The 15,247-nt window shown below is 42.0% G+C and overlaps 1 protein-coding gene across 1 annotated transcript in view; it reads right to left on the bottom strand.

Annotated features, from left to right (window-relative positions):
* LOC132958839 (mitogen-activated protein kinase kinase kinase 11) overlaps positions 1 to 13,973 on the bottom strand; it is a 56,949-nt gene extending 42,976 nt beyond the window's left edge. The window contains exon 1 of the mRNA XM_061031913.1: positions 12,125 to 13,973. Coding sequence (XP_060887896.1) covers positions 12,125 to 12,881 — 757 coding nt within the window. The 5' untranslated portion in view covers positions 12,882 to 13,973. The remainder of the gene's footprint in view (positions 1 to 12,124) is intronic.
* Between the last annotated feature and the right edge of the window lie 1,274 nt (positions 13,974 to 15,247).

Raw genomic sequence — 15,247 nt, forward strand, 5'->3', positions numbered from 1 at the left:
CGGCGGTGCGGGTAATGACTCAACAGTTAGCTTACCTAGAATCCAAAACATCAGGGTTTAATCGATTGAGACTTTCCAGGAATGATTGAGCACAATCTTACCTGACTTATAAAAACTAGAACTACGTACATCCTGGGAAAACATGGACTATAGCTCGAGGTGTATTTGGATTTCATAACAGCTTAGTGAAACGCGGCCTTGTACGCAAAAACCAGTTCAACCTCTCATTAAAATAACTGGTGAGATTTCAGATGAATGAAAATGCTTCCAGGCAACTGGCTCTGACATCATTGCCAATGTAATAACCCGGTTTTTCAAGAAAATCATAACAGACAAAAGGACAGTATTGCAAAACACAAAATCAGATGAGTGGAAACGACTCATGTTTTACGAGAGCCAACGTGTAAATACTGCGATAAATAATGTTTACCAGCTACAAATGGAGAAGCTAAATCATGAAGGTGTCGTGCTAATTAGCTAATAAAGTAGTAACTTTTATATATATCAATATTATGTAAGTCCTCATCAGGAGCGCATTAAAACACTCCTAAATTACAACAAGCAACCAAAATCATGAAAAAGTTGCATGGATGCAGATTTTTTAACCAACTCTTGAAGCTAATGTTAGCTTAGTTAGCAAGCTAGCTTCTTTTGTCATTTCAGCTTGTTGAGTCTTGATTTGCTTGATTTGCTAGAAATTAATAGTCTGTTTGAGTTTTCATCTGTGAACTAAAGGAAATAAAAGACACTGTTGAATTAACTGTGATTTGGAAATGATGCTACTATTGTTAGCTGCGTCTGTGCCGTGCAAATAAGGAACGTTTTGCAGTAAGTCGAAGTGACTTAAAAAACTACATTCACAGCAGAAGTTTGTGAAGGGTCAACGTCCTGCTCAAGGACAAAGGGGGGGGGGGGGGGGGGGGGGGCACACATGGATAGAGACTGTAACCTTTCAGCTGCTGTACAGTCTTTCCTCTTACCGTCCAGCCCTGCCATGATAACATGCCAGATGCTAAAGTCAGCTGCACAAAGCCGCCCTCTGCCTCTTCACTCTGCACCTCACTTAATTATGTTTTCTCTAGAATATGATGCCCAAGCTACGTCTCCATCTCTCACCGCAGTTCTCAGGAGTCCTACCATTTCTCAGCCTCTCCGGTCTCTGGTGGAGTTGGACTGAGTTTATCAGGTGGATATTGACAGATTTGTCCAAAAAAAAAAAAAAAACAGAAAGTTTCATAGAAGAAAAGACTGAGACCAAATAACTCAGAGATAAAAATCTACAGTCCGACCGAGAGGTGGTTTAGCCGATATGTGCAGATAGATGTGGACCTCACGGATACACGAGCGTCAGTGTGTGGCTTTCCTTGATGTGTGTTGATATAAAAATGTTTGCACTGAACATATAATGTGGTTAATAACACTTGGGGTGATTTAGAAGCTCAAAACAAGAGTCAACAGCAGAATAAGCTGTTTGGCATTGGCAGAGAAGATTTGGCAAGTTTTTCATGGACGCAACCCACACACTCAGCTCTGCTGCTCATCCCACAAATGCATGTTCCTTACAAATGTGGCACCATTCAAACGGTGTAAGATTTATTGCCAAGAAGCATTCTTACAACAAAGACATAATCTACCAAACATAAATGTCCTTAGGAATAAAGGTAGAAGTGAGTGCTGCACTGTGTCAAAAAATTGAGGAAATGGGTGCTCTTCAAGACCAGGGGACAAAAATCAAATAGCTAAGAAAAAAGTTTTAACTGTCCTGATGACAAACAAAGTTTGAAGTGTGGAGAGGCAGTCTCAACAGAAAGTCTGAGGCACTCTGATGTCATATAAAAATCCTGTCTACGCATTTCAACTCTACACATGTCCTTGCTTTCAGTGCGATGTTTATATATCTATATATATATATATAGATATATGTGCAAATTTGTTCTACATATCATTAAAAATGTATAATGTCTTGGCAAAATTGGTTTACAAAGTCTTATTGGTTCCCGATATCCCTGGCAATTGGTTCACAACTTTACAAATTTTGTTCCAAATGCTGCAAATTTGTTCAACATATCATTACAAAATTGTTTCAGGTTGTTGGTGAAAAATTGGTTCACAAAAAATCATAATTTTGTTCATAAAATGTAACTATATGCACTGCTTTATCAGTGTCTGTAATGTCTCCCCGTATGTGTCCAGCTCAACAAGAACACTTTAGAGTGAACACAAAATGTGTCTTCTCTGTCCGGGTATAAACGAGCATATCAGTAATGGCTTTTAAATACCCACACTGGATTAACCTCTCTGCTCTCTCTACCTTCCTGCCTCTCCTCCCCTCCCTGCTCTGCACCCGTAGGCGAAGGGAGAATTCCGGCAGGGTGGGGGCTTTCCCCAGGAAGAACGGGAGCTTTGTCCCCCTGAGGGACGAGGCCATAGGCTGACAGACAGTCTGGCAACCTCTGACCAGGCAACCAGTGAGAGAGAGAGAGCGAGAGAGAGAGGGAGGGAGACATGATTGGACATAATCATAGTGCAGAGGATGAAACCAGCACTCACTCCGCTGTAGTTTCGTCTCAGCTCAGAAGTTGTTTACTGAGAGAGGAATTAGGCAACGTCAGTGAGTTTGCAAACCAGGCCTCCACTCGCTGATAGCCCGGAATAGATCCTACAATCAGCCTGAGGACGCTTTTCTTCCTTATTTGATGCAAGTTGAGATAAAGTCGATTCGAGTTCAAGTCACATCCTTCACACCACGTTTCTGTTATTAGTAAAACTTCATGTTTAGGTTTTGTGTGGGTGTTGTTTTACTCTGCTACAGTTTAAAATAAACGTTTCAATGAGCAGAATAAACTCTCTCTGTGCTCTACTTTTAAAGGATGATAATGATCAGGTTAGACCGGTTTGACCTCCACTGCTTTAACTGTGGCATTTTATTCAGGTAATGTATGCTACTGTGTGTGTGTGTGTGTGTGTGCAAAATAAATGTCAAATTTTCTGTATGCTACTATGATTTATGAAACCGTATGGATAACTTAAAGACAATACACTGATTTTAAATGTATTTTTTTCATGTAAAGATTCCAATACAGGCGTCTGAAACAGAAGGAAGTGTCGCCTTGCTTACATTATTGTAATTCATGAAACTCTTCACACCTGACGTCTCTATCCACACCACCAGATCTCAAAACTGGGTCACTCTAAAAATACCAAGGGTTAGGGAATGGGGAAAGACTGCTTTTTAATGTGGCTGCACCTTTAATGTGGAACCATTTTCAAATGACTAAAGCTGGAGATGAAACCTCCGGACAGCCAATCAGAGAGAAGAGATTCCTCTCACTGACCGCGACGACCCCGAAAGTCGCCGACGGAAAACCCATATTTTACATTTTGTAAGAAGGAGATCTAACCTGGCTTACAACACATACTTCTATCGCTCAAAACAGATAGTGGATTAAAAGCTAGAAGCTAATTCACATTAGCATGAAAGTTCAAAGCATGGCCTCCAACACATTCACACAAACAAGTTATCCTTCTGTCTGTGGACGTCCACAGCTTGTCAGGAGGGGGTTATAAATGATTCCCTGTGCAAAGTATGTGGAGCCTGGTGAAATCCAAAGAGCTGCCTGAAAACGCTGACTTATTAACTAAAGCTCCAGTTCACATGCGTTGATATTTAACCTTCATTAGAAGCATCTCTTTAGAAGCTCGGAGAGGGGGGGGGGGGGTCATTACGGGGTCGACCCCAGAGGCTCCAAGTCAAGGTAACGAGGAAGAGAGGGGAGGGAGAGACGGTGCTCTGAAGCAAAAAAAAGTATACTGATGTAAAGTTTTCTCCGTTTTTCATAAAGTAAGGATCCTTCTTTTTTGGCTTTTTGCAGTAACTGTACAAGTTAAACTATGTGTTTGACTCAAATGAGTGCATTTCAATGCATATTAAAACTCAATGACCCTCCTTTTCCCCCCCTCTAACACGCCTGAGATACTCGACTCATTTCTGAGCACAGAACCAGAGAAGCATCTTTCAATGAAATCACTAAGTGCTCTGTGTTCATGAAGTTGAAGCTTGTCATTTAATCGTGTGGTTTTACGTTTCATTTTCACTTCTGCTGAGTTGGGCTTAGCTGCTGCTGAACCAACACAATTCCTGAAACGACCCCGTCAAAATAAAAGCATTCCAGGAACAGAACAACGGGGGGGTTTTATTGTGAAGGATTTATCGTAAATAGACGGTGTTTCTCATTAATTAGTTGAGCTTTAGCGGCGCTACAGTTAGCAGTGATTAAGAGTTTAAGTATTTATTTACAGCCTCTCTGTTGAGCAGGATTCACAGCCACAGCCTGCTTCCTTTAATTATCGCTGACTTAAAACAAGCGAGACATCAGTTTACACACTTTCAGCAGGTAGACCAGCTTTAACAAGTGACAACCCAACTCTTAACTGCTCACTCTCCTGGTTTAGAAAATTAAATAGCACAACTTATCATCAATAATAGATTCAGTTGTTTGTAGAAATCTTAATGCATTGTGTTATTTATTAAACCTTCATGAAACCCCAAAAAGTCTGAACTCAAAATGTCAACGACTCCTCTCCAACTTCAACAAAGTCAGCCGTTTACTTCACAGACGATTATTCATCTCGTTGAACCGTCCAAAACAAACGAATCCCGATCCTCATCACTAACTTCACTCCCACAAAAACAGATAAGGTGTTGTTTTTTTTTGTTGTTGCTCATCTGCATGGGAGCTGCCTTGTGATCTGTGAGAGTCTTTCGAAGTGGAGAGGGAAGAAAAACAACAGATCTCAGTCCGGCTGAGTTCTGGAAACATCTCTACTTCCTGTCCATCTGACCCTTCAATGTTTTTCTTGTTTTGTTTTTTTATCTGCTATTCCCTGCTGTTGTTCTGCCCACTCGCTCATCCTGCACACACACACACACACACACACACACACACACACACACACACACACACACACACACACACACACACACACACACACACACACACACACACACACACACACACACACACACACACACACACACACACACACACACACACACACACACACACACACACACCAGTACACACACTCAAGCACTGCTGGTTTCATGACTAAGCGTGGGTGGGCTCATCTCATTTTGTATTTATACATGCTTGTCGAGAAGCAGGTAATGTGTTACATATCGATCTCAGCCTGATGTCTGATATCGAAATGATTAAATGAAATATTGATCCAGATGTTCTCCAAGAGTGCATCATGGTAATCATTCAAATTGCTAAACTTCATGTATTTTTTAAAACATGAGGTGTGAAGAACAACCAGCCCCATGCATAAATTATAACTTTGAAATAAGTTTACTGTGCCGACAGATTTTTACTTTCAACTTCAGCTTTTTTTTTTTGCTCCTCGTGGAAATGAATTAACAATTTAATTCCTCAGTAAAATAATATCTTTGCATGTAAACTACTAGCTCAAAAAGATTTCTGCTTCTGAGAAATGACGCAGAATCTCAAAACATGAAATCAATCAATCGATCGTTTGTGTGCTTGCCCATACGGAGGCTGTAGTCCTCCAAGCGGGCGGCCCGGGTTTGAATCCGACCCGTGGCTCCTTTCCCGCTTGTCGTTCCCCCCTCTCTCTCTCTCTCTCCCTGATTTGACTTTATCCACGTCATATCTCTACATTCAAGGCATAAAAAGCCCAAAAAATAGATTTAAAAAAAAGAGCAGGTATGAGATGTTACTCTGTGTTATATTATCTGCACAACATGAATCCACAATGAAAACAACACTAAGCAACATTTAGCAAAGATACATCTGCAAGAAAAAACATCCTTTAAGAGGCAGAAACCTCGAGCAGGACCAGACTCATGTTGGACAAACATCTGTCCAAACTGTGTTTGGATAATATCATGAAACACCCAAGTGAACCAACCACTTTCTTACTCCCGCACACATGATTAATGACGATGTTTTCTTACATCTTACTTGGAACCAAAAAGAACATTTCTAGGTGTTTAAGCAACTCCTAAAAAAAACATTTGAAACCTTCTTTTGAGATTAAAAAATGTCTTCTGAAAGCATGAACTAAAAGACGCTTCTCTTCAGTCCAAGGTGAGTTGAGGTCCTCTCCTCTCTGCCTGCCTCTCTTTGATCTCAAACAAAGACTGCAGGAGGAACAAACTCCCCTTCTGCCTTATCACCCAAACACACTGAGTCTAAGCCAGCTGAGCTCTACCCCAGGTGACCCCCCTCCCCCCCCCCTCCTCCCCCGCCCGGGACCCCTCGGGCACCCCTCGGATGTGGGAGTCAGCAAACGTGCGGCCATGTTTATGGATGGGTTGGCTCATGACGAGGCACTTTCCTGCTGCTCTGACATTTGAAAGTTCTGCAGAATAAAATCACTTAGCTAATGCATAAATGTGCTCATTAGGGGGGGGTCAAAAGAGGGGGGAGAGAGTTTAGGAAAGTTTGGAAGCACCCTCTCATTGGAGAGTCAAACACACAATTTCTCTTATCACTAAAGCGTTTGTAATAATGCACAATTTCCTCATAATCATTTTGAATTGTGTTTCCATCTGAGCCGTTTAAAGTCTCACTGATTAACCCCTGCACCTCCAACAGATGATGGAAGTCCATCATGCAGCATAGAGGCCGTGTGATATGTGAAAACAATTCAACCTTCCTACAAAAAGCCTGATACCCTCATTTTTACAGAAATAGTGTCATCCCAAAAATGCAAGAGGCGTTAGAGGCGGGGCTATGTTGCATCACACTGCTTTAAATTGTCACTAAATACTTTGCACAACTATTTCACAAGACAGTAGCGTACAAAAGGAATGAGTCTGTACTAAAAAACCATGCAAACGCCTGCAGACTGTCTAACTTCCAGTAGTGATTCAGAGCTGAAACGTTGCCCCTAAATGTTTTTTTTGCATGCAAGACTCTGCATGCACTTTTTTAAGAGCTTTCGACGGTGACTTTGGACTTGCATCTTTTTAAATCCTTATGGAATTAAACTAAGATTTGCATATTGCCATTCTCTGTTTTTACTTTAACTTAGATATTAAAGATTTAAATTCATTCATAGTGTTTTTTTTCACGCAGACTTCATGCCAACCCTGCATAAATTGGTGCCTCAGTTTGGCCCCCCCCAGTCAACAAAGGTGCTGGACACGTCCCTGCCACTGCTCCACGTCCCTCTCTTGATATCATTTTTATCTCGTCTTGTCTTCTGTTTAACGGTCGGCTTAACTGCTTTATTGCCTCACTTATCAAACTATGAAAATGAAATGGTAATGCACTAGTTTTAAGACCATACAGGTGCATGCTGGGAATTCATCAAACTTAAAATCAAACTTTGACTTCGCTTCCTCGAATAAAAAGTACAAAGTACAAAAAAGTACAAAAGTATAAAGTACAAATACAAAAAAGTACAAATGTATGGAGGCTGTAGTCCTCCAAGCGGGCGGCCCAGGTTCGAACCCAGCCTGTGGCTTCTATCCTGCATGTCATTCCCCACTCTCTCTCTCTCTATCCACTGTCCTATCTCTCCAATAAAGGCACAAAAAGCACAAAAAATAAATCTTTAGAAATAAAAAAAATTACAAATTGCCCCCATGATTTCCCCCCCGACTGCACAGAGGGATGGTGGTGTGTGTGAGTGCAGTTCACCACACACATGCAAACATCACACACACACACACACACACACACAGGCAGACAGACAGACAGGGGATGTTATGAGTGCTCTGCAGTGTGGGGCCCTGAATGAAAACATGCTGGTAGAGGGATGTATCAGATGTTTGTCCACTCGGTGGAGAAAAAAAAAAAAAGAGGACATGTTGATCTAAAATCTAACTGTGGCTTCTTCCTGAAAGAAAAAAAAAAAAAAAAAAAAGGGTTCCTGTGAGCTGCAGCCCAGCGAGTGCTTAGCTTGGCACTCCCCCCCCCCCCCCCCCCCCCCCACCCCCACCAGTTCTAACTAAAGCCCTGCACAGTTTTATAGTGCGGTGATGCCTATAGCTGCTTTTGGCTCTGTGAGGGCTTTGTGCAGATAACTGACAGAGAATGAACCACAGCTGGACTGACGGAGCTTCAGAGGGCCTTTACTGAACTGAACAAGAAATTTAAATCAAAACTAATCCATTTTTACAACATTCACTTTAGGGACATTTAGCCTGGGTGATAGAGTTTCACATAACTTCATATGATACATTACTACAGAGTAATAAAGCTCTTTTGATGACTGATAAAAACAACTTTCTTTGGATGGAAGTTGTACATTTTCTGACACTTTGATACCACGTCTTTTAGAACGATATAATCTGTATTATCAAGTGATATAACGTATCGAAAAAGTACCAAAGCTTTTTAAAAACTCAACATCTTCAGTCATAATGACACAAAGAGCAGCGGTTGGCTTGAAGCTGATCCCAGCTGTCATCTTTATATCAACATTTTTAATTCTTGGAACCTCTAGGATTGTGGGTAGTGTAGTTTTTTTTCCCCTAGATCCCGAATAAAACCACATTTGTTTTTGTTTTTTACAGGAGGTTGAAATCATACAAACTTGGAGCATACACTGTTGTTTCACACTCAAGGTCGGTCTACCTGAGATGTTTATGACATTATGGCTCATAATCAAATCCGCTCTGGAGAAAATGAAAGACAGAACCACACTGCTGCGCTCTGTATTTGAATGTAACACATTACAGTACATATTAGGGATTAAAGAAGCGACTGCTTTTACCACAGACTGATGGAGCCTCATCATCAGTCAGCAGTGCTACACATGAATAATGACCATGCCATTTTGTGCTACATCTCGACATTTCCTGGTTAAAATGTGTTAACGGGGTATTTATGGATGTAATCTACACGGTGAGGTTAGCCGTGTGTGGTTTCCCCTTCGATATTTATCAGGCAGCTCGTTCAGCATGCCAAGGTGCATCGTAAGACATGTGTCCTTGTCTGAAGATAAGATGGGTCGAGGTTCAAAGTCTGAGGTTTAAACCACTGACACTCGTTGGAAGTCTTTGTGTTACCCAATGTGGAGAGAGTGAAGAGATCTGATTTGAAAAAGAAATACTGCAGCATGTTTCCCATTAAATACACAGGTTAAGTATCTTGCCCATAGACTGTAAATATTAAAGGAGCCTGAGTGACGTCAGCCTATTTAGATTTTTGTACCAGGCTGTAAACATGTTCATTTATTTTTTGCCCATCATGTGTATGTGACTTCCTGCAGCCAGCCTCAAGCTGACACTCGACCAACTGCAGGATTTTACACTTCCACATTAGCTTAATTTTTCCAAGACCGGAGGTTGCCGGCTGGCGAGTAGCAGGAGCTGCTAATTGAACACCCCCCCCCCCCCCCCCCCCGGGTATAGCTGTACAGGCAGCAGTGTTCGCTGCAATCTTGTCGTGGGAAATCAACAGATCGTCTTTTGCATGATCTTCTTTAACCTGTTATTAACTATTTCAGATACTCAACAAAAAAAAAAGGAATATAATATAACCTAAACTAACAAACGTACAGATTTTAAATAAGTGTTACAAAGTTGAAATGAGAGTTTGTGTCACTTTTCTACATTTTGATTTGTGATTTGTGAAATTATGAAGCTACATTGGATTTTAAAATATTCATCGTGTAGCTTTTTATGTTTTATCGACTTCAGCTGGCTTTGATTTGAGATTGTACTGTTTTCAGGGATGTTATTCAAGGATGTAAGTTTGGTTATTGTCCTTATCAATATAGTTAAAGTTTAGTTATTGTTTCTCAGGAGAATCCCCCTTCTCATAACCTGCATCTTTTACATATTCCTTCTAATCACCCGGCTTGCATTCGGGTTTAATTTCAGATCGGTCTCTCCGCCTCCTCTTTGTCTGATTGCAGAGTCAACGATGCAAAATGGCAGCTTCAGAAAGAAGAACTTGCATCATTATTCTGAGGAACTGACTCCATAATCCGAGGTTTACATTTGAAACTTTTAGTACATTTTGTTCTGCCAAACCTTACCGCCCCGAATTTTTCAGACTTTTCCAACAGAATGTCTGGTGCACTGATGCCGAGATGCTCATGCACCTGTGTGTGTGAAACCTGTCATCGCTGCAGAGGACATTCTCAAACTGACCCCCCCTAACCTCTCCCTCCCCTCCCTCGTCCAACGCCACAACAGGATATTGCTCAGTGGCACAACAGGGTTACAGCCACACGGAGACATGTAGGGGCAGGCCAGGGACAAAGATTCAAGGAAGAATTTAAAAAAAAAAAGAAAAGAAAGAAAAAAGGCAGGAGGAGGCAAGAGAGCGATATGATCTCTGACTGCACAGAGAGAGGGATTGTGTTGGCTTTGGACTGCCTCGTATACAAACACTATATTAACACACAATCTGCTTTCTTTTTTCCAGTGGAGGGAGGTCAGGAAAGACGCTGACATGGGGGGTGAGCAGATGTAATAAACACTCAAATTACTAATACACATAAATACAGTAATCTAGAAATATAATGTAAAATTAAAAAAAGAAATATTTGAATATACAAAATCTAGAATAATGTAAACAGTGAACCTGAACCTCCTGCACTGATTGTTTCTGTGGTTCCTTTTTAGACGAGGGGTGACCAGTAAGTCTTTCTATTTCTGGTGCACTTTGCTTATCAGGATCTGCCGTGACACACAGGACGAGCTGAGGGAGGTTTGCAAAATCTTCTGGACCATGTGCAGAGCTGACAGGGATTATACGCTGCATCACAAGAATGATAATAACACAGAGGGGGGGGGGGGGGGGGGGGGGTGTTTAGGTTAGCTAAAAGCATCGTTAAGAGCTGAGCAAAAAAAAAGGCAGACGGAAAAAGCTCGCTATCAGGGACACATCGCTCTGCAGTGTGGCTTTAATGACAAGGTCCAATGCCTACGTGTCTGCAGCGAGGACCCCAAACACTGAAGCGAAACTCCCCCCCCCCCCCCCCCCCCCCGACCCGAAAGGCATCAAAGTCCAAAAGTGTGAGTTGTGACGGCGCCGAGACAGAAAGCTTCCCCTTGAATTCCTGACCTTTGTAAGCAAATTGTGGCATTTTATGCTGTCAACAACACATAAGGGAAGGCCGCATGACTGGGACACGATCCAAAGAGAGGGCATGTAGTACAACTAGTCATCATTTTTTATTCTTTAACATTAAACCACTTCATTAAACCCTGGACCGATGACAGGTTGGAGACAATATCTCAACTGGATAGAGTTTGGAAGCTGACTTTTTTTTTTTTTTCTAAACCCTCAGAGAAGCGTTCACATACAGGAGTACACTGTGTTCTAACTCTGCCATGGGGCATGTTGTCACACTAAAAGTGTAATAAAGACGTCTGTGAGAGGGTTGTCATGATACCAGCATTTTAAACTTTGATGTGTTACTCGTAAAAAAAATAAACCCGTTTCCATTAGAGCCCGACCGATTTATCAGCCAGCCGATATCAGCATATCCAGTGACTCTCGGTATCGGCTAATTTTTATCTCCGATATGCGCCGATATTACCAGATTTACTCACCAGTCACATGGCATTTCATTTGAGTTTCATTCTCCGTCTGTCACCAGCAGAGGGCGCTATATGGACTACAACAAGAATCATCAACCAAAGTGTTTGATAACTGCGTTTGAGATATCATTGTAATAAATGTGTATCTACCTGTCTATCTCTACAGATCGAACATAGATCTATAACATAGATCTGTCTAAATTGCACAAACACATTGGAAATGTTTTGAGGTGCAATTTAGATGGTGAGCAGGAGTTTGTTTAAAATTTCTTGGGGATTAAAAATCAAGAAATGACACATTAGGACTTCTCTTTTTGTTGCCGTGGTATTGAAACAGGTATCACTTATTTATCTAAGGGGATCATTCTCGCTTATGACATCACCAAGCAGATGTTGCCTATATATTTTTTTGTCAATATGGCCGCTTTGTTTTACAGTCCAAAACTGATGCGAGAGGGTGTCTGGCATATTTTGGGGCGCCGTGTCATGAAGTACAAGCTGTGATTTTTGCCGAGTCTGGACCGAGAACATGTCGGATGCCTGAGGATGGACTTGGTTTGGTTAGTTAATGACTTGCAGGTTTTCAGGACTTACTGTTGTTGGACTTGAGATCTCGATGGATGACGGGGACGATGGCCTCGCAGTGCAGGTACAGCATCCCTTTGGCTATCTGCACGGCCCAGTTTACCAGGATGTGCGGCGGGATGCGGCGTCCAGCCAGCGCCCGGCTCAGCGGCCCCCCCGAGGCGTACTCCATGATGAGGCACAGGTTGGGTTCCTGCAGGCAGACGCCCATCAGGGCGATGATGTTGGGATGGGTGAGCATGGCGAACAAACGCGCCTCCTGTCTGACGTTTTCCGCCGTCACACTGATGTCCTCATCGGGGTCTTGGCGGGCGGCCTTCACAGCCACCAACCCGCCTCTCCATGTACCACGATACACCTTTCCAAATCCCCCGACCCCGATGACCTCCTCCAAACTCAGCTCCCGGAAATCCACCGCGTCAGGTTCAAACTCGCCAACCACGACCGGGCTGAGCTCGCCATCCACGGCAGTACCCGGAAGCTTCCCATATCCATTGGGCTTGAAGGAGCCATAGTTTGAGGGGAATATTCCCACCTTGTTGTTGACCTTGCCCGCCCACCAGCCTTCGTCCCCTGATATCTCCGAGTCCAGAGACAGGACTTCAACAAGGTCACCTTTACGCAAGGTGAGCTCATCTTTACAGGACGCCTCGTAGTCGAACAAGGCCGTCCACACAGGGTTGGTGAAGTTCCCTTTTTGTGATTGATCCAAATTTTTCCAGTTGGACAGCGGGCCTCGACTGAATATGTTCTTCAGCGGCTCCATGGAGCCTCGAGTAGATGTTTTGACTGGATCTGATTCTGGACCCAAAGGGTTTGAAAATAAAGTACAAAGGAGTACTTTATTGCGCCTCGCTCCCTTTCCTGTCTTTCTTGTTGGTTCATCAGGGACCAGTGAAATGTGTTCAAAAGCTCGACCAACAAGTGGGCTTCAGGAGAGGATTGAAAGATGAGCGAAAGGCAAGTGTCTTTCATCCGTCTTGACATGAAATGCAAAAGCTTGATCAGTCAAGAGATTTCTTTAATTCCATAAAAAGTGTAAAAGCTCAGCTCAGCTTTCACTGAATTTCTCTCTGTTCATGTGATGTGGTTTCCCAAAGCATCATTCCACCAGCTTGTATTTAAGAGGCTCCTGAATCCTCTCATTAAGGGAAAATGAGCTTTTCCTCTCCCTCATTCAAAAACTGCCACCTGTTGAGTCAGTCAGAGTGAAAGAACAAAAAAAAATAAAAGTCGTCCACAACTTTTGCTGTATAATTTTCACAACATATAGCAAAAGTTCCCACAACGTTCAGCTGTCCATTTGGAGTTTTTATGTATTTTTAGCCATTAAGAGCAGTGGCCAGCACAAGCAGGAAGCGCTGAGAAGTGGAGAAGAATAGCAGGAAAAGGAGCATTCAGTCCAGCCAACCAGTGTTTTACGACAACTTTCAGGGCTGAGCAGCTCGCATTATTGAGCCCAAACCTCCAATAACTGCGTCTGCACGCAACTTTGCGGCGCTCCCGCAGGAAATCCCGCATCCCTTACCGCGTGAGACTCCATACTTACGAGCTGGGATTTACAACTTTAAAAAAAAACAACGCAGTGAAAGGACGAGTTTGCAACAGGAAGAGCTATCCAAACAGTTTCCACAGAGAAACACGCACTTTATTTTGTTACCGTCGGTATCCAAACAGCGCAGTAACTCCATGAGAACTTGTGATCATATTCCTCTTCCTCGGTCTCTTCTCTTCACTCGTCAGGACCTCGAACCACTTCTACGTCTGTGCTTACACTCAGAGGAGAGGGTGGGGTTTCAAAACTTTTTTCTCTCCCAACAGGAAGAGTCAGATGACCAGCTCACAGTCAAGCTCCTGCGTAATAAACCAACACATATCCGGTTATTACTGTCAAAATAAAACTCAGAGGAAAGCGCACGGTTTATGGTTATCAAAGTGTTAAGTCTTTTTTTTGTGTGTGTGTGAATGTTTTTGTTTATTTTTATTTTTATTTTATTTTATTTTATTTATTTATTTATTTATTTATTTATTTATTATTTTATTTTATTTGGAATTGTTGTTGTTGTGTGTGAATGTTTTTGTTTGTTTTTTTTATTTGTTTTCTTTCTTTCATCATTAGCTCAGTATTTTTATTATTATTATTATTCTTGTCTCTACATGAATTTGATGACATCTAGATGTTGCTTTGCACTGGGCTCGGGACAGGGGGGGAATGTGAATGTCAGTACGGTGCTGTTGTAAGACGGGTTAAAGATATGTGTTACTGCTGCTGGTACTGTCTTGTCTGCATTGTGTCTGTTGTTTGGGGTAAAATTAATTAAAATAAAATAATTGGGAAAAAAAAAAAACTCAGAGGAAAGCGCACGGTTGTTTGAGAGGTTCAAAGATGGCTGAGAAATATTTTAGAAAGTCTGATGAGTATTTTAGAGAAAATGAAAATCACCCGAACATTAGTTTTCTCCCAATCCCAAATATAATAAAAATGTATTACTGTTATAATATTTGGCATATAACGTATTCAATAGCAGCCTAATCATCTGTTACAACCACATGTAAAATGTTTATCATAAATTGTATTAAAGGTGTGACAGGGACTAACCTGGGTTACTTACAATCTTAGACAGGGGGCTGATTAGGTCTCATCATTGTTGTGTTTTGATCATTTTATTACATTTACTCTTAACCCTCTTATAAATGTTTAAATCATCAGGCTGCTAAGGTGCTCTGTGCCTCCATGGTTCCACTTAGACTGGTGACCCACTTCTAAATCTCCTCTGATTCACACCATTGATTTATTGACAACATTTTGTAGTGTGCTGCAAGGATGGTGAAGGGATGACCCTTCCTACTCTGTCTCTAATTGGCTAGTACACACTGACTAAATATGCAAGAGCAGTCTTAAAAGTCACTGTTTTTAACAGAGGCCATTTATCCTTTGGTGGACGGGCCACTTAAAAGAAACATTTTGGGGACAAATTAAGCGTATACCCACTTCTTCAGGCACCACTTCACCACTGGTCACGCACCCTCCAGAGTGTGTCCTCTTGTTTGTTTAGAAAATGCCTTCCAAAAACTGAATAGAAATTGGAGGCTGTACGGTGTCTTCACTTGGAAAAACTGTTCTTTTTCTGT

This window comes from Labrus mixtus, chromosome 23 (genome assembly GCF_963584025.1).
Source record: "Labrus mixtus chromosome 23, fLabMix1.1, whole genome shotgun sequence".
NCBI lineage: Eukaryota > Metazoa > Chordata > Actinopteri > Labriformes > Labridae > Labrus > Labrus mixtus.